The 22,890-nt window shown below is 42.7% G+C and overlaps 1 protein-coding gene across 1 annotated transcript in view; it reads right to left on the reverse strand.

Moving 5' to 3' along the window:
• The window catches only part of LOC146209221 (sodium-coupled monocarboxylate transporter 2-like), a 61,354-nt gene extending 39,627 nt beyond the window's left edge, over positions 1–21,727 (reverse strand). Inside the window, exons 1-7 of the mRNA XM_084579818.1 lie at positions 21,389–21,727; positions 20,853–20,921; positions 19,185–19,236; positions 16,149–16,216; positions 6,968–7,048; positions 4,356–4,429; positions 397–537 (exon numbers count right to left, since the gene is read on the reverse strand). Of these exons, the coding sequence (XP_084435944.1) occupies positions 397–537; positions 4,356–4,429; positions 6,968–7,048; positions 16,149–16,216; positions 19,185–19,236; positions 20,853–20,921; positions 21,389–21,727 (824 nt within the window). The remainder of the gene's footprint in view (positions 1–396; positions 538–4,355; positions 4,430–6,967; positions 7,049–16,148; positions 16,217–19,184; positions 19,237–20,852; positions 20,922–21,388) is intronic.
• Positions 21,728–22,890: the final 1,163 nt, after the last annotated feature.

The following is a 22,890-nucleotide window of genomic DNA, read 5'->3' on the forward strand; positions in this document are numbered from 1 at the left end:
AATCTAGATTTCAGCTTTTGCTTTTTCTGCTTCATACGACCTTGTTGCGCTGTTTCCGGCAAAAAAAAAAAGACCGCTACCCCTGTTGCTCAAGAACTCGACATTCCTATTTCGAAGAAGCCATGCTGAATTGTTCACAGATATTCTATAGCTTGTCTGGGGGATTCAAAAACAGCCCAAAAGTATGTGCACTGATTGTTTGGAATGCTGCTCTGCTCACATTAAAATCCACGGCCATTTCATGTAAACCTGAATTATGCTTACCCTTTAGACGGACATGAAACGTAGCAATTACGTACAAGAAAATACTACGGATATCGATGTATTTGCAAGCTGAACGTATAAAAGGTAACAAACATGAAGAAAAGCACAATAAGTGTAGAAACAGAGGCTTACCTTCGAGACTCTTTCAGAGATCCGATGCTCAGATAACGCTGCACCTGTGTCTGGCTGGCGCAGTAGGTTCCCATCCAGCTGAGTGTTGACGAGAACAGCGTGTTCCATGTGGTATAAGTCTCGTAAAGGGTTAGGTTGAAGCTGCAAGGCAATAAAGAAGAGACCAAACCTTGGCGCTCGACTGAAGCAAACTTTCAGAGTGAATGCGGCCTCTAAATTACGCTCCACAAATTTTATTATTTTTATGGACCAATAAGAAAAACCAGGTATGTAAAATTATATCTGCGTTTTCAACAAATCAGATAGTACAATCGGAAATCGGAAGCTTTTTAACTCCGATTCAGAACATCAATGGTGTGTAGCCACATATTTAGGTCGTTTCAACCAATCATGGGAGAGAGCAACTGGGCCCTGGTTCTCGGGCCTACCACCATGCAGGCAAAAAACGATTCTAGAGCTAATTTACAATATACCAGTGCCCCAAAAATACAACGAGCACGGGCCTGTGGAAAATTGCTCTCATTCTTCCGGGCTACTGATGAGGCGAGCACCAATAGTGTCAATCTGAACTTGCGGACGTCAATACACAACAAAGCTATACACATGCGCACCGCGATACGAATATTTGTTAATTCGTGTGTTCCGTTTTTCTTTTTCAGAGGGGGATGAAAAGGGGGGGGGGGCGCATTAGTAAAGCTAATGTGCTCACGGTACAAAAAAAAAACAGTAAACAAATCATGCATGTTTAAATACACTACACCTACTCACATACGCTGTGAAGGAGCATAAATAGATTATTATTGTTTGCTTTGTATTTCCACATGTAAAAAGCGGCCCTTACATGTAAAGGCATCAAACGTACTCATTATATTTTATACGTAATGTGTGAATCTTTTTACGGCTAATGTATGCGTCATAAGGCTTGTGCCGCTACTACACATACATTTTCTTTGAAGCTTCCCGGTGCCTAAGACCACGGCCGCTCAATAGAGGCGCCTCCATTGAGCGGCCGGGCTAAGACTATCCTTTATCTTTCAGCCCGATAAGCATTGTTACCGATGTGGCCTACCATAATTTATCCGCGGATACAGGCACACAGAATTTGAGATATGCAGTTAAAGAAAAAAAGTTCATAGAACCACTTAAGAACACCATGTGTAGAAGTGCTTAAGATCACTCGCGCACACAACCGCTGCGCTGCTGCGACGATCGCTTTCCACTATTCATTCTATGATACGCGCCACCTCATGGTCACTGGTTCGATGCCATCTGTTCTGTTCCTGCTTGTCTGGTGGCGCATGTATGCTCAAAATAGGGTCGGCTTCGATAATGACTTGTTTGATTCGCCACTATCCCCACTCGCTTAGGCGGGATGACAAATTGGCCTTGTATTACTGCAGCATTTTTCTCTCATGGTGATGTTTGTATGGCCTCGACCGAGTAGAAAGGTTTCTTTGAGTTATCTTCTAGCGAATCGAATCGGCTCCGTTTTTCAATGCCTCATTCAATGACCGTATGATGCAGACCCTTACAAAAATGGATATTGAATTTCTGTTACCCACGTAATGTGTTTTTGATGAGTCATCAACCACTCAAAGGAGATTCAAGATTAGATGTGTTTTAACATCATATCCGCAGCAGACTTTCCTTTGAGATCACACATGAAGTTTTGTGCTTGGAAAACGCAACAGTATTTTTGGGTAGGATCTAATGTGGAAATACATTGACTTTCTCAAATGAGGAAATGTATACATCACTAAGTGAATATATATTATTTCTTTGTTAACTGCACACTTTCAGAGCCCTATGTTTTCATTTCTGATTAGCATATGTAGGATGTAGCCTAAGAAACAATTTTTATGTGTTTTAACATGAGATCCGCAACAGACTTTCATTTGAGATTACGCAAGAAGTTTTGTACTTGGAAAACAAAACAGTATTTTTGTATAGGAGCTAATGTGGAAATACATTGACTTTCTCAAATGAGGGAAATTATACATCACTAAGCGAATGTATATTCTTTACTATGTTTTCATTTCTGTTTAGCATGCACTGTAAAAACAAAAACAACTTTTTGGACATTTGTTTCATTCAAAACACGCTTACGCCCTGCGTCTTGGGTGTTTGTGCCATTGCAAATCACTTCTTGCCAAGCGAATGGGTGCTGTGGTTGGACAATATGCTTGAGGGTGTTACGGGCAAGGATATTGTGTACGCGAACCGACGCACTGCCACACCGCCTCCAAGCTAACGGACGCAAGGCCGCTCCATTTCCAATGCCTCCTTGCACCTGCGAGCAGGCCGTTTTGGAGAGACCAGCAGGGGTACCCCGGCCTGCGCCGACGACGACGCGCGGACGTAACCCGAGCCGTGCGTTGACTCGGAACTGGACCGTCCTGGGAGCATGTGCGCGACCAGGGCACGAGAAGCAATGCCTTCTTTATAATGCATGATATTTTGCGTGTTTCTTAAGCTTTCGAGCTCCTTGCTCAGTCATCGCAACGCTTCCCGAAATGTTTAGATACAAATAAGATTTAGTTACCAGTAAAATAGTGCTGGCGCTGCTGCGCTTGCCGGCATTGAAGCTTGGTCGCACTTTTTTCCTCAAAGGTTCGTGCTACAGCTCCGTGTTCAGCGAAAATTACGCCCAAGGTAGCAACCACCGAAGAGCCAGCGCTGATAAATTTGCCAGCGATGCCAAACTCGACATCTTAAAATGACTGCAGTGGACAAAATAGTGCGCATAGGTATCTAGAACATTAGATGCAAGTTCTAAAGGTCAAGAAGTTGTAATTGTTAGAGCAGCCGCAATGGCCTGTACACTTCAAAACATGCTTCGAAACATTATGTCCCAATCTTATGAATGCAGTCCAGACATAAGAAGCAAATACGTTACCGACATTACCAGTTCCGCGAGTGGTTAGCGTAGAAGGCTACGGAGTAAGAGGTACGGAGTTCGAATCCTGTCAGAGGTGCAGTTTTTTTTTTCGCTTAGTTTTAATTTTTTTTTATTTTTTAGCTTTTTTTAATGTAGTTGAGGTGCTTCGCTACGTTTTAGCTTTTACTTTTTATCCAAAAGTGCTCATCGGTCAACACTCATGAACAACACACAAGAAATGCACACATTAGGTACCAACCAGAAACACGGTGGCCAACTTTCTTGTGAAACTCATCAAAAATGCATCAAGAAAATGTATAGAAATGTTAATGTGCATGATGAGGAATGTAATTACCATTTAATCAGAAACTCATTAAGCTTTTTTGTAAGGGGATGTAAAAATCTGCATATGTGGGTAGTAATAAATGCTGAAATTTAATTTCTGATATAATACATAAACACGCAACAACATATTTATCATGACGAGCAGTGAAGTAAAAACAAGATAATTGTGCGGTAGGCAATATTCTTTTTAAGGATGGAGTCAAGCATACTTCCATCATTATGGCAAAACCCATTTGTCGTAGTACTCGTTCGATGGTAATCATAAAGATGGCTTTGCAAAGAGGTCTAGCCATCCGGCTGGGATTACGTACCTTCACATGCGTGCTTCCAAGCCAAGGTTTCGGTGATTACTGTCCGAGATTTTACGTGAAGCACGGCAATCTATACGTCCAGCAAACAAACATGCACACACCGAATACAATACCGAGCGAAAAAAAATTTACTACTTGTCCAAAACATCAGTCGATGATATTTCACCCACGTATCTACAAGGTTTTCGCATATCTGCACTTAAGCAGCATTTAGTGCCTCAACTGAATCTTTAGATATTCGGGCTGTTACAGAGAAATTGCGACAGTGAATTTGGTAAACAGCAAGAAATGAAAGAAAAGTTTAAGAGAACCCTCAGTCCCCGTACTACATGACAGTGTCCTGAATGAAATTATTGTTCTGTAGTGCACACCAGAGAAAAGGTGCTCGGCAGTGGCCTGCTTTCGCATCGTAAGCAAGCTCTTACTTGACGAATATGACCCGGCCTCCGTCGCTAGCTTTCTGCCACATGGTGCTGAATCCACCGAGATGGTGCACACCCTACGTCGTGGAAATAAAATTCATGAAATAATGGCATGTCTTTTACCTATTCTTTATGATTTAATATCACTAGAAGAAACGAGCTGCTTGGTAGCTTTGAAATCTTCATTTATTACAAGAATATTTTGATAACGTTAAAATGGCATGATTGTGGGGCATTACACAAAAATTTGCATGTAGCAAGGCAGCTACACGCAAATTTTGGGGTTGGGATGGGGGCGAAGGAACGGGGAGGTGAAACACACTTCAGCTCCATACTTGTGTATAGACATAAAAGTGTAAGTGGATCCAGTTTTTCAGCTTTCCTTGCAGGTCCTTATTCTCGCCCACGGACATTACTACTAGGCCAGTTCGAAGCACTTATTTTGTCCACTAATATCTCCTACACATTTCTTACTATACAGTCTTAGGTAAAAGGGCACTCGACACTGATATAAAGTCACCGCTTATATCAGCCAAGCCATACGAATGTGGCTCCATGACCTATGTGTAGAGCAGGGATACTATTAAAAGGATTATGACCGCACTCTCAAATTTGAGAGTGGACCCCGGATTGGCTAACCTTGCCACATCAGCCATGTAATATGGTCACCATACGACCGACGGCCATGCCACTATGCCCCTACAACCGCCTGCCACAGCCATGACCGTTTCTTTTCACCCAAAAATCCGATGCTTTTTTCGTTATTGTCTGTTTTAGCATAGATGCAGTACGACTAAAGAAAGAACCCATAAACAGGCCAAACATGTGCTTTCACACCACGCTAAGTACTTCACAAATGAGGTCAAATTCGAGTAGCGAGTCCGCGTTCTTTGATGACTCCAGAAAACCCGACGTTGGCTTACAGCTCTGACGCCGGAATTTTTAGAGAATAGAGCATTCAAAGTTCAAGCTTTAAATTGACGTAGATTTTTTTCTGATAATAAATTGAAATAATTAAGTGTAAGGCTTCCGCCAGCAGATTGTTCCAGTTCTGGGGGAGGGTAGACAACACAGACTATTAAAATGGCTGGGCAGACGATGCACTGATGTTATCAACTCTCCTAAAGATGAATAATAAAACTTTTAGAAGCATAGCAGGGAAATTTGAAAGCGACGCCACTAAGGCCTTATTTTAAGTCTTCCCTTCATTCCTCAGAATGCCGCATGAACTGCAATCTATTTTTTTGTATTGCAGTCTGCTAACAGGTGACACCTTACTAAGTCTTTCTACTCTATCTCGCCGCAAATGTATCGTACATAGAACGCCGATCGCGTCGTGTGAGCCCTTTTCTTAAACCTACGCAGGGTGGCACGAGTGCATTCGAGGAGTTTACGATGAGGGGCTAGTGCCACCAACACTCAGTGGTTGCCGAAAATCAGGTCATTGCTGTATAAACTCATCTGCGTTGTTGCCTTCGATGCTTTTTTTTTCTAAATGTGCATAAGCATCACGAGAGCTCCAGCGTAATGGTCATCTGGTCCCACCTCAAACATTGCTGGACACTTTATCCGTACCATCCGGATTAAAGCGGCTATTTTCCAAGGATTGCTGACAAGAGCCCTACGAAAAATGTTTTCAAGCGAAAGCTTCACTACGCCAGGTAGATCTAACCATCGGTATGCACTGTTTTCACCTCGAGAGAGATGTCGAAGTACAATCTCTGTATTAGGCCTGGTGGTCACCATGTGTATTTTGGGCATAGTCACGTAGGCCACCAAGCAACCTGCGATCAGTGTCAAGGTCACGGTCAAGGTCGCGAGATGTAGAGGTCAAACGTGTGTGTTAAGCCTGATGGTCGCCATGGGGCATTGGGCCATAGTCATTAGGCCATGAAGTGGCCCGTAACCACTGTCAAGGTAACGTGAAGTGATGTTAGTGTGACGTAGAGGTGCGACACGTGTTAAGCACCTCCTAGGTTACAACACTACGCGAGATGGAGGAGGACGAACAGCTTGCTACAGTGGCGTGTCGGAATGAGGCCCTGAAAAATCGGCATGCCGAAGAGACCAATGATGAACGAGCTTTAGGTTTGGAGAAAAGCACAATGGGTTTGATCCAAGCTTGGCAATGAGCGTAACCATCTACATGAAGATTTTGCGTTCCTCCAGGGTTAACCAAATATAAACCACCAGCTAACTTTTTTTCTCACTACCAGCGTGAACTTTTTGTAAGAAGCATGTTATAAAGCGCACCCCGCACAGAAAATGGTATTAAACACCCTCGATACTGAATATTTTCGTGAGCAATATTCATTCCAGTACGATCTAGAGCAGCAGCGAATGTTGTCGCCATCTCCTGCTTAGAATTCTTACGAGCGGAATTATGAAAACCTGCGTGATGGCGATGTTTTTTCGGTGCTAAGACGTGCTGTGAGAATGAAAGGGAGGTGACTGGGTTACTTTAGTGAAGCAGCACCAACCATCTGCCCAGCATTGGCAGCATGTCGGAAGTTTTTGGCAGTATACCAAACACCAATACATTGTCAACACACACCGATATTGGACTGACGGATTGTGCTACCTGGGATATCACCCGTGTAAAGCTTTACACTTACCGAGGTGATGACCATGGAGTATCCCACGTAGATCAGGATCATTTGAACCACGTCTGTCCAAACCACCGCTTTGATGCCACCCTACAGAGGAAGTGGTAGAGCGAATGATCAGGAGGAAAAGTGCAGGGCGAGAGAAAAATGAACAAAGGAGAACATGCAGTGTGATAGCTCATTTCTTCTTAGGATATATTTTGGAAAGCAATACGACATACCTTGTAAAATAACTCAGCATGCTGGAACGCGCAGCAGTACGAACAACTGATTGCTTATATTTTTAATGACGTAGAATTGTTATCAGGTCATTTGAAAGCGATTCTCGCAGCACATCCGGAGCAAAGGGAGGGCTTATTTCAAAATTCGTCATTTCACAAGGGCTCTTGGAAGCAAGTGGCGCGTGTTTTAGCACATCCTACTCTCTGAGCTACGGTCACGGTATAAATCACTCAAGGTGGCTGCGCTAAACCAGATATTGTCTCTCTGATGTAGATGATTTGCTTTTTTTTCTTCTACTGAAACGAAAAAAGAATTAGGCTTAACTGTGTCAGTAACATACCAGCACCTAATCACGAAAATACCACTCTTACTGAAGACAAAGCTCTTATAAGGTATAAAAGAGTGAGAACAGAAGTACAGCTATCGTCGCCACAGCCCATTCTCGAAAGTACAAGTTTCATGACGCACAAAAGATCCCGGGGGCTTTCTAATGCGCATTACTCTTGCATGTCTGAATTGTTAGGTATGTTTTGTTTGGTAGCTATATGCCCTCTTTTATCAGGCAAAGAAGACGCCGGAGAGAAACCCTAATGGTTAGAAGATAAAAAAAACCTGCGCGTGGCAGTGCGCCACAGGCGGCTAGTTTCGATGTTTTTCAGTTTCGGCTCTTCGCAGTCACAACTAAGCAATTTGCATGCACACGTGGTTTTGTTCTTGACGTGCTTTTGTTTAAAAACGCGGAACATCAGGGGAAGCCGCCGTACAAGCTGACTCTGCATTGCCCATCAGCCTTGGTGGCTCGGAGACAGGGTGTAAGAACAGAAAGGTGTATCAGCGGCGCCGCTTGTCCAGTGCTTCGAAAGTTGCACCATAAGTCTCGCCGTTCCGCTGCCTGCCAACAGGCAGCAATGCAGGCAAGTGTTGGCTCCCGCCGCTTCGCCGCTGTCGTCTGCTTGCAGTGAACGCGCTGTTAAATGTAAGTTTTGTTCGGAACGGCGTTCTAATTCGGTCTGTAAATTTGTTTTTTTTTTACTCAATCATTACTGCACATTTATTGTGGGTGTGTATGATACGGTTGCCTGTGCTTCAGGGCCTCGAAGGTGAACGGAAGTGATTTGCCCTACGAAGCACGACAGGCAACAAGTCGTTCAATGATGAGTTGATTTTTTTTTTTTTTGCACCAAAGGACGAAGACCGCTTGAAGGCGTGGAGAAATGCCATCCCACGTAAAGATCATTTACTCCAACCTTCAGCCTTTGTATGCGAAACGCATTTCGAGCCGCATCTCGTGTCAAAATCTTAGAAAGCTGCGTACAAGGGCCATGTACTCAGGTGCACCGCGGCGACCGTGTCTTGTAAAAGAAGCCGTGCCAACAAGGCCTTTTGTTGTGCGTGAGATACTTTGCCAGTGATTATTCTACGAAGTTCATTTTAATATTTGAATTGCCGTAATAAATAAAATGGACGCTACCAGATTTGGTAACCGCATGGGGCGATAATCCCTGGCGATGCGTCGCGAGACGCCGCTGCCTGTCGTTGCCGCTGGTGAGTATATCACACGAAGCGATGGGACTCGGCCACAAATGCGCGTTTTCATCGTTGCTTTCTTACCGCGAAATCGTAGTTCGGTCAAGAGGAGTAAATTTACGCTATATCCCGTTTTTAACACTTAACAGCATGAAGTGCAATAAAACACTGGTGAAAGTTCCTGTAACGCATCGCGTTTCAAAAAAAAAAAAGAAAAAGTCACAGCGCAGAAGTGCGCTACTACACTGCGATGTAGACTTGCATTGCAAGCACTGACTTTATCCTGCTCCTTTCGGAAATTAACAATATCTTTCCACATTAGCCGTCCTTTTTTTCTTTGCTACCCAACCAAGCTTTCACTGAACTGTATGCGCTCATACATGCACGGCTCAGACGAAGTGGGCGTCTGCAGGTTCTTCGCTCAAACCAGAGTAGAAAAAAGAACTTCGCTCGAAAAAAAAAAAGGCCAGAACAGAAGTTGAGTACCCCAAAGCCTTCTGCGATGTGGCCGCATGGCGAGCATGCTTCCGGGCGATAAGCGAATTTAAAAAAAAAAAAAAAAAAAAAAAACGGGACCTGAACGACAGTGATGAGCAGCAATGTTGGCGGCCTAGCACACCACACGGCGTGCACGATCGTTGATCGCAGTCCGCATCACCGCTCAGACAAGCTGCACGTCGGGGACTAAACCGCCTGAGTGTTTTTCGTTCCGACAAGTTGATAAATTACAGGCATCCGCTTTTTATCGGCCTGGTATCAAGTGAACTGTTGCAATCTCTACGATTCTCCCAGACTAAAGAACCTGAAAGTCACGAGAACGACTGGTAAACACTGAAGATTATAAATGTTATTTTATTGGTATTTACTCATTTCGTCGAAGGTTTATACTAATTGTTTTCATTGCCTCTCAATGTATACTTACCCAATATTTCAGCGTTTTCATGCTAATATCTTATTGGTGCCCAATTTACTTCGCCATTTCTAGCTGCCGAGATGGCCCGCAGTCGTGTGGCGTCATCTGTAGGAGCGCTGGGAACAGCGAGGGATTTGTGTAATGTGCGGAGCGCCCGTTGAGACACCTCCCTGTTCTTACATGGTAACCGGGGATAAAAGGAAGGCTACAAAGAAGAGTTATAAGATTGAAAACTGCATGTATGCTTCATAACAGAATCTAAAACAAAAGAAAGAGATGTGCTTCGGCCAGGATCTGAAACCCGCACCTTCGAATTGACATTTCAATACTTTAAGCATCACGCTACGCTAACATTTAATTTTCTTTACTGCCTTCTCAAACAATAATTTAAACAATGCATGTATTCAGCGCGCTTAGGGGCCCATCGTTAAACGGCGATGATAATTTCATTTGCAACTGTCATTTTTATCAAGTTAGGTGACGGTTTCCTATGAAAAATACCTGCAATGAAGTGTACTTAAGATGCACAAGAATAATAAGACACATCTTTCCTGCTGTTAGCGTAGCGTGACAATTTTTTTAAAATTGACTACATGGAGCACAACAGCTACGTTGGTAATAAATGTTAAAAGAACAAAAGCGGTACTTTTTCATAAACGCCAGAACATCGTTACATCAGGTATGAGATTAAGCATAGATAACTCTACCATAGAAGTAGTGAACATAGTAAAAGCATTAGGAGTTTTCTTTTATATGAATATGACCTGGGACATCAGCTTCACTTTCAAAAATTTATCAAAATGCGTCAGAATTCTTGCAATGTTTCCTTCGATTTATCCATATCATTCAATTAAGTTAGTAATATACAATATACGTTATTCATGTCGCATGTAAAATACTGCTTCCTTGTCTGGGGCAGAACCACTCAGAACAACCTAAACAAGATATGCATTCTTCAAAAGAAACACGTACGCTATATAGATAATGTGGACTACATTGCACACGCGGAGGGACTGTTTAAGCGACTCAAAATTATGTCATACTTATAACAAATTTTCCTTATCCACGAGGTATAAAACATCTGTTGCTCATTGTGACATCTTTCTACGATTGTCATCCCTAAACCCAAACTTAGCACCACATCCATATCGAAAACAAGAACATTGGTACATCCTCTTTTGCTACACAAAACACGGTCGAGAGATGACGATTCATGCCCAAGATTTTAAATAAACTTCTTTCGGGCAATTTCTGCGTTGAAACATCTAGTTCACGGGCTTTAAGAAGTTATTTTTCCTAAGTTTCTGTAATCATTTTTTTAATAATTTGACATCTGGGGCATAATGCACCGCAGTTATTACGTGGATAGCGTATTATTGAACCTGTAAATACAGTTTCTACTGAGTGTTCTGTGCTTCTTCTTTTACTCCTCTTTTGTTATGTAATCTGTAAGCCTACCCTTTTAGTATACCTTGTAAAGAGAAGGGGGGGGGGGGGGGGGAGGCTCTGTGTCTTTCAAGTGCAAATTGGTCGCTTTTTGCCCGAGCCTGCCCACAACATAGATATGTAAATAAATCTGACTTGACTATAATAAGCCTTCTGGCAAATAAGGCAAGTGGCAAATAAGGCAAGAAATGTCGTACCATCAGATTTCGCTAAAGGATAGAGCTCTCGTCTGTATCCTTTAAAATAGAAACCACCAGCAAAGGTTCGTCACTAAATTATTTGGCATAACGCTAGAACCTATTTCAATTGGGATTCTTTATGAAACCGTTTTCTCATCCACCAAACTACTAGCCTACACCATTTTCTTACCACTTGTTTGAGAATATGCGAATACTGTTTATTTCTGCTGTAAAACTCTAACATCGCAAAGCAACTGAAAGTTCATAAGAAAACGTTGCAATCACTTCAGAGCGAATAGAGGTGCATCGAGTTGCGACTTAGTCATCCAGCATTGCCATTGAGAATGAAACAACTTCGCCTAAAATTTCCTCAAAATAGTGCATGATGCATGAGAACGCATAACAATATGGAACTCGGCACCGCCGTGGTAGCACAAACACTCATGCATACAGACCTGGAAGTATTTATTCCATCATGTCATCAGCAGCCAATGAGATCGTATGAAGCTTAAACTAGTAATTGCAAGCCTCCGACAAGTGCTTATATCTAATGATTGATGTTATTCTCAACTGGTCGACAACTTTTGCCTGGTGGCTCTTCACTTGACAACTAACTTTTCCTGTAAAAAAATAGAGGTTGTGCAGTGAGGCCCCCTAGCTGAGCGCTCCTTATCGCCCTATATATTGCATCAGATAACAGGCATTGTTAATTTACCTCCCCTACATTTCCCGATTTGTTTAATCATAGCATAGACGAGATTTCACAAGTAACAATTATAACGGAGTAAGGGGCATGAGTGGGTATATCAAATACAGATCATCTGTTCAAAATTCTCGGCACGTCGACCTCATACTTTTTATGTAGGAAATGCAGAATCGCTCTACCGGTGGATTAAAAATTGCCAGCGACATTTAGCATTAGCTTCCGGTAAAACGAAAGAAGTTCTACTGAAGCTGAGGACAACGCTGACAGCTATGGAAGGAAAAATGGTTGGTGTAACGTTTAGGGATAGGAAACATGCACAATAGGTCAGAGATATAACTGGAGTTAATGACATCCAAATTGAAATCAGGAAGAAAAAATGGCCGTGGGCCGGGCATGTAGTTCGAAGAGAGGATAACCTATGGTAGCTGAGGGTAACAAGTTGCATTCCGAGGGAATAAAAGCGTAGCAGGGGGCGGCAGAAATTTAGGTGTGTGCATGAGGTTAATGAGTTCAGCTGGGTTAAGTGCATGCAACTAGCACAGGAAAGGGTTAATTTGGGTAACATTGGAGAGGCCTTCGCCCTGCGCCCTGGCCTGGATATAGTCCGGCTGATGATGATGACTATTTAGCGTTAACCAAAGAAAGTGCCCGTACAGCTACCTCTCTTTCGTTTTTAATTTTTCGAAGGCTTCTCATGGTGGTATTGATGGGGCTGTGTTTAAATTAAAGTAAGTCGCGTGGACTACTGTCTTGAGATACCAGAGCTAGCTCCGGCATTTAAAGTTGTCATTCAGCCACAAGTACATGTCTTCCACGTTTGTTGCTGATAGTCAAACCTCTTTCAGTCGACTTGTTCTTCACGTCTGCATCCCTGGTATGTTCATAAAAGCTGCAAAGCACATTAGATGCGTAAGGCGGAGAGTCGATTAAAAGGAAGGCTCGTGGACGATAAACTCTTGTTAGGGGCCTAATGAGTAACGCGTTTGGTTTCGTCTGATGAATATTCTGAGCGTTTTCTTGTATCCAATGCGTCTGAATGCATTTTATTATTTTCATAAACACAGCATGGTATATTCGGACCATTTCCTAAGATAGGAAGCGCGCAGAATAGGTCACGGAAATGACTCGAGTTCTAGTCGAAATCAAGAAACCGAAATGAGCACTGGCAGGACATGTAATGCGCAGAGGATACATGATGCACGTTAAGTGTAACCAATTGGATTTCCAGAGAACGAAATCGTAGCAGAGGCGGCAGGAAATTAGGGGCACTGATGAGGTTAACAGGTTTGCAGGGAACGAGTGGATGAAATTATCAGAGGACTGGGTCACGTGGGGGAATACAGTAGAGGTGTTCGCCCTGCAATTGATAGTCCGCCTGATTGTGATAACCTCTTGCGTAATGCTTAGTGTTTCTCAAATTACTTGAGTTGTTCAATAGCCGCTAGACAATCGGTATAAATATGATCGTTTCTTTTTAGGCGGTCCGGTATTTGACCGGCTCCGCCGCTTCATGGATAGCGGTAAGTTTCCTTACAAGTGAATCCGGGTGGTCCATTATGTACTCTCGATGTGTGAATAACTCCGAATGTGTTTGGATTGTAGAATCCGTTCTTCCACCGCTTTCAAAGACCGATGCGCTTTTATGAACTTATGTCAATCTTATGTCAACCACTGGACGTTTTGTTGGCTGTGAGTTACCAAAACGTCTAGTAATTTTATTAGTAATTTTTGTAATGTAGGCCCAGGCGCGGGATCTGTTTTCGGTTCTGTGCTGTCACATCACTGTATACCGGTGCAACATGCAGCCGTCTACTTTCTCTCAAATGTTTTTGTTGTCTCTTGCTATTGAAAAATTTCCGTCAGAGTGATGAAGTACCCATATTCCTGAAGTATAAGCATGAGTGTAAATTATAGCAAACCCGTGATGTTTAGCATTGTGTTTCTATCATAATTCAAGCTCCACCCACTGTCGTGCCTTCAGTCTGTAGAACTGAGCCTGGAGCTTTATCCTAGAATGAAGAAATGAATGTGCAAGAGATTCAGTTATATCGGGTCTGCCCCCTATTCCCCTATGTGAGGTTTCGCTAAGTGTCACGTAGCCACTGCTGCCTTGTTCGTCCTATGGAGCTACTGTGTTCCTTTCGCTGACTTATATATGCCTAGCTGGAACACCCTCGGCTCATCCGCTTCTTGTAAAGGGTGGTTACCAATCTTCAAAGTGAAGTTATCTTGCAATTTCTTTCCTCCGTTCTTACCTTCCCGTCTAAAACTCTTTTGCCTTTATTTTCCCCTAATATATGGTGCCAGGACTGCACTTAAGCCTGGGTTAAACTGTAATCCGACATTTCGGTTCACCATAAACAGAGCGCAATGGTGAATATAACCTTACGCATTGCAGCGTTGTTATCTCCTTGTTTTAGTTTCTTACCGCAATTGCAAAGACTGAGAATTTTTTGCCTCTCTGGCAATCATAATTTCTAACTACAGGTTTGAAACTGAATCACGAACTCTATTTGATAATTTACTGCTTTAATTTTCAGTATATGTGACACAGTTATTCTTATTGTGCATGTTTCTTTTAAATATTGACACAAACTACCTCACGCTTTGTGGGCAATTAATACTCGAATTCATACCTGTAGTGCGTCTTCCTTTGAAATTTCTTGAATTTTCTCAATGCATAAGTTCTATATTTTTGCACCTTATTTATTTTGCACGTTGCGTACGCTCTGCAACTATCATGAGTGTTATTCTTCTATGTCGCAAATCACTGATAAATAAACTTTCCTGAATCACCTAAGCGCAATTTCAAAATAGATCTGAGCTTTGAGTGAGCCTCCACTCTCGTTAACATCATGATTTCAGTTGTGAGTGCGTCAGTCATAAATCGCATTCAATAAGGATATGAGTGATGCGTCCGGACTCGCATTCACAACATGATCCGAGTCGCAAACCAGGGAACAGCATTATTTCATGATCTACTTTTAAGTGATGCTGCAATGTGCTTTTTTTTCTGATTATTTGAGAGCAGAGAGTAACAGATATCTATTGCCACGACCGACGATGCTTTGAAGAGCTGCCTTGAGGCCACGGCGGCTTGGTGTTGTTTATGGTCTAGTTAAGAAAAACAGCTGTGCGGAACTAATGTCCCCCTGTTGCACGCAACGCTTGCGGCTCGGCCGATGTTCAACGTACGCTATCATGGCGATGAAAAGCCGAGAATAGCGCTTTTAGGACTCTAACATTGTACCCCGCACAAAATTCTCTTGAAGCCTAAAAAAGAGCACAAAACCCTTTATTTCTCATTTTTCCCTGCACTGCATGCGAAATTTCACGGTTCTAAGGTTCGGTCTCTAGTTGCAGCATATTTCAGGTTCTTAGCTCAGGTTGAGGGCAGAATGCAAGGCGAGGCGTTAGAAAGCTTGACGAGTAACGGTAGCCCCACTTTATGGAAAAATAAATCTCTCTACGTGCTTCTCGAGGACCCGAATCTTCGCAATGGCCAGTGTCGCACATTGTTGTTGCACATTGTTTGGTGTGGCCCATTGAACCCCTTCTCCAACGACGTTAAGGAAGTGTTTATTCAAAACCTCATGCTCTTATTTGTTGCTTTTAATTCTTTTCTAATATTTTATCGGAATTAGCTAGTTGCCTATCCAGATTTCTATAAAGCAGAATAATAACTAAAATCCTGACGTAACCATCACCTGCCTGGCAAACCGCTGAAAGGCACAACGCGTTATTATTGTGCGTATTAAAACCCACAGCATCTTTTACGACGTCTGGGTCGTCATTAAAGACGTTATGGTGGGTGACATCTATTTGGAGAAGTGACATAACGTTTTTCTGGTTGCTTAGTAAATTTCAGAAAAATCAAGTCATCTAGCACGTTTGAGTGAGCAAGTTGAGGTCAAAGGAATATTTTAATCGCAACAAGTGCTAGCAAAAACTGGGTTATCGCGACTGCTAGAATGAAGGGATGACATCATCACCTGGCTGCGCTGAGAACGTTCAAGATGCAAATAACTCAGTGGATGCCCATTTATAAAAAATAAAGTGGGTCTAAACTCTTACAAACTGTAAGATGCAGGTACTGGTACCAATGATTGAATTTTACTTCAGCAAACCTAAACATGTGATACTGAGTGGTTTTAAACGCTGGAGTATAGCGGGCCCATGTTTTCAACTGCTACTTACTATTGCGGTGTAGAAGGTGCATACAACACCATTCAAGACTATGGACGACCACACTGGCATTCCGGTCACTGCAGAAAATTGGAGAAACACAATTTTTGTACAATTAAACATGCCAATTATGCTTAAAACAATAAATTATCATTGCATTTCCGGAAATAAGTTGTTGGCATGACAAACTCGCGGTTAAAATACAACCTATTGATGCTAATGTACCAATTGCTTCCAGTTTTTTGTTTTTTATTTTTCTTTGCACTATTTATAATTTACTTATACTCAGGTTTCAAAAGGATTGTACGACGCGCGCTATTAAAAGGGCGGACTGAAAAATGTCATGTTGTTTTCTCAAAAAGTCGTTTCTTTCGTGCCTCCATCATTACGCCGTGCTACATTGTATGTTTTCTCTTTTCATTTGTCCTGTGTCCTGTTTTGGTAACATTGGTTTGCTTAAAGTCGTCTTTCTTTTACATTTAGGATGGTCAAGGGAGTAGAAACAGGGTCTGCATCGGATAACGCCTCATTTTATTCTGGTTACAGCGTAAGGGTCAGTAACCAGCAGAATGATCGTTTCCTTGCTTTCACTGCATGAAGCAGGATTAGAAATATTGCACTGCTTTTGATGTCCGTCAGGCATTCCTAGGTAATAAATAGAGCGCCAGGGGAAAGCTAGGACAGAAATATGGACAAGAAATGTACAATGATTTTTCCTAGAAAATTAGAAACTAATGTCTACGATGCGCACAGAGGTAATCTGGCGCTATGACATTGTGTGACTATTAAAGTTCTCCGCAGCCTGGCCGCGTGACAGTTTTCTTTCATTACCGTGTTAAGCACGCAGTATAAGTTGCGCATATTTTGCAATTCTATGCACCGACCGATTCTCAGCAGCCAGGCTAATTTTGCAGAAAAAATGCATTAAAAAGTTTTCATATGAATGTAAGCCCCCCCCCCCCCTTTTTTTTTTTTTTTTGCGAGGAAGTGCACGCAGACAAGTGTCTGCCAGACCCTTGCTCACTCATTCGCCAAGCAGTGGCAGTCGCAGTTCCGAGGTTTCGCGGAGTCCGCAGCGCCATCTCCAAAAGCTTGTGCTGCTGCGTACCGACACCATAGACGGGCTGACGGCACGCAACCCCGAAAGCCTTCCGAAGCGAACCCGGTAACTCGATCACCATGTTGTCACGTGAACCTGAAACCGGCGGTCATTCGGCGCGCCTCGGCACGTTTCCGCAGGTATCGCGGGATCGCGTGGATGTGTTTGGTGTCAGCGGTTCGACAGCCGTAACTGTAAACCAAATGAGCCTAAAGGTGTCTACCACAGCTTAGAGTTAAAGCAAATGCACTTCTGCTTGCGAAAGATGCGTGCTAAGTTTGTTAAGTGTGCTTGCCAAATGAAATGTTACTTTTTGTGCCCTTCTAGTTAAAATATTGCCGCAAAAATAGGAGAATAGGAGAGGGGGGGGGGGGGAGGAGGGGGGAGTATTTTTTGTTTTTTAAATTTAAGTGGCGCTCTCACTTTTAGTATCACGATAGTGAAAAAAAAAGTGGGCGCTGAGAATCAAGTAAAAACGGAAGCTAAGGCTTAAGCTGATTGCTGCGGCTGAAAAATCCCGGCTTTATAATGACTTCGTCAGTAGCCTTTCCTTGCCATTAGCCAGAGCCGAAGTGCGGCTTCGGATGATGCAGATCTGCACGTGCAAGAGTTACATTGCACATTTTACGCTTCGGCCCTGAAGCTGACCGCGGAGGTCACGGTTAAAGCTCCGCCACTTGATACGGCAGCTCCCAGATGGCACCACTTGTATAGCTGAAACAGCTGCTCGCCATGCACACAGCCACGGAACGTTTGCATAAATTAAATATTAAATTAAAACAGCAGTTTACACGAGTTAAAATAAGTGAGCAAAGAAAACATTTTTTGCACTTAAATTGTTATCAAAGAGGTAGCCCCAGATCAATGGCTTCAACAACTGTGCGATGTCACGGCTCACTCTTCACTGCTTCTTTTTTTCCTGTTCACCTGTGCTTTTCTTGTTAATTTCACTTAATCAGCCCCGCTGCTTCTAAAGAGAAAGACTAAGGGTCCACGACATAGTAGTGTCACGAGAATGCGAGATCGAGGATCCAAGACGAAAACGTTGTTTTATCAAGCATCAGTGAGCGCCACAAGGCACGTTTCAGTGTAAGTGCTGTAAAATAGGATACAATGCCAGTGATGTGCTTTCATTACTGGTGTTGCACTAGCTACGCCGAGACGAATGACACCTACGAGGTGAGTTTCTTTTTAGGTGCTCCTCTAAACGCAGCAGGCACAAATTACACTCGATCTATGCTTTCAAGTAGGCAACAGGGCCGTCCTATGAGTAACAGCCACAATGAGTAGCAGACAAATGCACGTCTTGATGTCATATATTGAACCTAAGAGAATGGGAGAGAAAAGATGCATAGCATTCTGCGGCTACATGTACCCATTACCTTAAATGGCCCACCTTCTTTACCTTAAATTTTGCTGCTATTTAAGAAAAGAGGGGCGAGTAGAACGAAATGTAATACAGGTTGGTTCCAGTGTTTTCTCGGTAAGGGCGTTCATGTTCCTCCCGTTAGGCCGAGATACGATCTGCCACTGCCTGTAAACTCGCGGTCCTTTCATGATCCGCTCGTACGGAACGCTAGTGATTGTGACTGAACGTAGCAGATGAAGCGGAATATTTAAAAATGCTGATATGGCATGATCATTTCATGATGAAGCTTACTCTGATTCCTGCCATCAGTGGGACATATGGGAAGGCAGCAAGGGATGTGAGGAAGGCATATCGGTAAAATTCTTAGTATCACCTGATTAATCAAAATGGCGATTGACAAAGATGCAGTTTTGAAGAACGTTTCTAGGAGTTTTATGCAAAGGCGTGGAAAAAAAAACAGTAATTTCGTTCCCCAATGCTTTTCTTAGGTTCGTTGTAAAAGCGACCGGAGTGAGGAATGTTTGAGAGCTTTTTAACACCCAAACAAAATTGCAGGCAATATGCCCAATTGTTACCTCACCTGACCCCAAAGCGAGGGAAGGTCCGTACAGCACAACTCCCATGTACAGGAGCTGCAAGATGAAAATGCAGTTCGGTTAGAGCTTATTATTAAACGTGCATTTTCGTGAAAAAATGACGGTAATCTGTTTATATCGCTCGTAGTACCATCAGTTATACCTCGGGGCTTCTTTATTGTTTCCAGGTACTGTTTATAAGCTCAATCTATGAAGGCGAAAAACATATGGCGGAAAACTATAAGCAGGTAAAAGATGGAAATGAGCTCTGCATTAAATCTGGTGATATTCAAAAACAATTGAACTGCCACAAGCGCCAGAGCGAGACAACCCACGTAACGACCCATGCCTGACACCTGCCGATCTGCAGTAAATTGAGAAACTAAACGTCAGTCTACTCTTATTTGGCATTTCGGGCTTAAAAACAGTTAAACAACTTAAATATCTTAATATTGGATAGAAACAGCTTAAAGAAAATTCTTCCGCTCATTTAGGGAGCATAACGTGCATTTCTAAACTTACTTATTAGAGGGCACGCTACAGCTCAGGTGGTCTGCCTCTAAGCATTGTACATGCGCTTCTTTAGCATTCATTAAAGTACGAAAAATGGTAGGGGTAACATTAAGAGATAGAAAGCGTGCGGAGTGGGTCAGAGAAATAACTCGTTACAGACATTCTAGTAGAAATTAAGAAGAAGAAATGGACATGGGCAGGACATGTAGTGCGAAGAGAGGATAACCGATGGTCGCTGAGGGTAACAAACTGGATTCCAAGGGAAGGAAAGCGTAGCAGGGGGCGGCAGAAAGTTAGGTGGGCGGATGAGATAAAGAAGTTCGCAGGGGTCAAGTGGATGCAGCTAGCACAGAACCGGGTTAAGTGGAGAAATATGGGAGAGGCCTTTGCCCTTCAGTGGGTATAATCAGGCTGATGATGATGATGATGATGATGGTGGTGGTGGTGGTGGTGGTGATGATGATGATGATGATGATTATGATGATGATGATGAAAGTACTTCCCTCAAAATTGGTAGAACAAAACATCTCACTTTCAGGGGGATTTGAACATTTCGAATACATTATGAGCAACAGAAGCAAACCCATCGGACTCTAAAAGTTTTACATAGACTAAACCTTTGTAGGTTTTAGCAGTCCATTTTTTATTCAGCGCGAAAATTTTATTTCCATGTGTACTCTTGTGCAGCTTTTGTGATGAACGACAATCATGTATTCTTTCGTTGCTTGAAACTTCTGTCATCTTTAGACGGAAACAAAGGAGGAGACAACATACTAGGTAATTTCCACTCTTCTGTGCGCTGAAAATGAACCCTGTAAAGACTTTTGGCTTATTCGCAATGAATAAACACTGTAGATAATGAACAAAGGTATATCTAGGGGTTGACGAAGACGACTTGCGGCCTCCCTGTCCTCGAGAACGGAACTGCAGCTCCTACGCTTTCACTGGTTCCTGATGTGAAGAAATGTTCCCGTTTAAAGCGTTTTGTATGAATTAATCGCGGTGTCTTTTGTATACGCTGTCTGGATTATACATCGTTTTTGTTTTGGCGCACTCTTTACTCCCTACTCATTTACTAAATGTCAATGTGCCCTGTAATAACCGCATCACGTCTTGAATATAATGTGCAAAAAAAGCCAATACTTAAAGCCAGTACTCACCGTTTGTACTATAAAAACGGCAGACGCGATTTTCCTTACAGCGGTTGAGTTGAACCTCTTCTCCAAGTACTAGAAAGAAGGAAATTTTGAACACTTTGCAAATCTGTTCATAATTCCTTTTTCTTTAGCTGGGCGAGTCTGCAAACGGCAGAAAACGGCAAAAGTATGCAAACGGCAGAAAATTTATCTGATGTTATTATTCGCCATGTTAGCGATATAGTTTATTGATGGCTGAGTTAAAGCCCACTAAAAAAATCTAGTTTGTGGGTTCGACAAAGGGTGCCAGTCAAAGATCTTATGATTGCGCAAAAGAGCTAGTAGCGTTTACATTCTCGTGCACGTTCAAAAAAGTAGGATTGGTTAGAATGTTTTAGATCCAGTTATAATATGAATGAAGGCAAGGAACTAGTAACCCAGTAGTAAGTAATTTCGCACAAGAGGGATAGTCATGAGGAAATACTGAATACACTGAAAGTAAATAATAAACAGAGGAAGTAAATCTCCTTTATGAAGAACATTCACATACATATACATGCCTCATTAATACTGGTGATGTCCATGTTGTAGTACATGGGAAGAAACACGTACGCAGCCATAAGCACAGCCAGCGAAGAAGATATCGCTCCCGTGCACAGGGTCGAACCACGCATGAACACTTCCGCAGGAAGTCCAAGGACGGAAGTAGTTGAAAGGAAGCTGACCACCAAGGACATCGCCACCGGCAGCCATGCCAGTTCCTTGTTGGCCGTCAGGAACTGCTTTGTGGACTTCTTTCGGCGGTCTCGCCAGGCGAAGAAGACGCCGATGCCAACACAAAGTGCCAGCAGTCCAATCAGTACCACGTAGTCTAACGCAGTGAAAGTGGATACAGCCATCTGTTCTTCATTGCGTTCGCCGCGCTATAGCGGGCACCTCTCTGCGTCGCTCTTGGCTGGCGCGTCTTCAAGAATCACCCCTTTCCTTGTCAAGCCGTTTTTCTTTTAACCTTGTGACCTGTTTTAGCAGTTGCAGGGGCGCATGTTCCGTGTAGGGGAAGCCCTGCATCAGGTAAAGCTGACTATACGCTTGTACAAAAATTCAATTTCTGCGGCGAATACATAAAACAGCTGGTTTGCCGTTTCTTTTTATTTTTATTTTTTTCGAGCTCCATCTGTTTCATGCACCTTCAGTGCAGTAATGTTGAGTATGGATACCGAAATTTCCCCCAGTTACTCTCAGAAAATTGCTTTTTCTGTCGGTATATTTTTTTTCTGCGGCATCGTGAATCTTCAGGCGTATCCGAAATGTGAAACTGTTTCTGCTCTTCCATTGCTTGACGGGCCTTAAAAAAATTATTTCGCCAAAAATTACCCTTCGAGTTCCTTGAAAAAATTAAAACTCGCCGATTTGAACTTCACTACTTCAGACTTTTTTACATCAACTGCCATGAGTTACCAGGCGCCTATGACTTCTCTGCAGCCAAGCGCTCTAAAGTTGGAAGTCACTGTGTAACATATCGAAACATCATTTTACCAGAAAACTTTTTGCTGATTCATTATATTTAAGTAATGCAGAGCTCTTCGGTGCCTTTTGTTCTTCTCCTCATTTAATATCTGCTGAACGAGAAGCCATGGCGCAGCCTACTTCGCACCAATTGCTGGCGTTTCCTATTTGTTTGGCAGAGTACATGCGGCGTTATAAGAACCGGACGTGCCAGGTGCTCCGTGACCTGAACTGTCGTCACCTTCAGCGCAGAATTTTGAAAATATAATTTTTTGCGCAGGCCTCTCCTTTCTTTCAGCACTGACTCACTCTCATTATGCAGCCATTGTTGCTATCTGCATCCATGTCTTCATGTAGATGCACGGAATTCTGAGCTGCAAGGAGACAGTATGTAGATGACTCTGATGGATGAATTCTCCCCTCTCAGCCTACTGCGGCGAGATAGAAACAAAAAAGAAAGAACAAAAGGAAAACAAAGAAAAAAGAAAGAATTGGACATAAATAAAATGAGTTGACTTAGTTGCAAGAAAGATAAAGAACTAAAAATATGAAATGA

Source organism: Amblyomma maculatum, chromosome 1 (assembly GCF_055883805.1).
Source record: "Amblyomma maculatum isolate TAMU_Amacu chromosome 1, ASM5588380v1, whole genome shotgun sequence".
NCBI classification, from domain to species: domain Eukaryota; kingdom Metazoa; phylum Arthropoda; class Arachnida; order Ixodida; family Ixodidae; genus Amblyomma; species Amblyomma maculatum.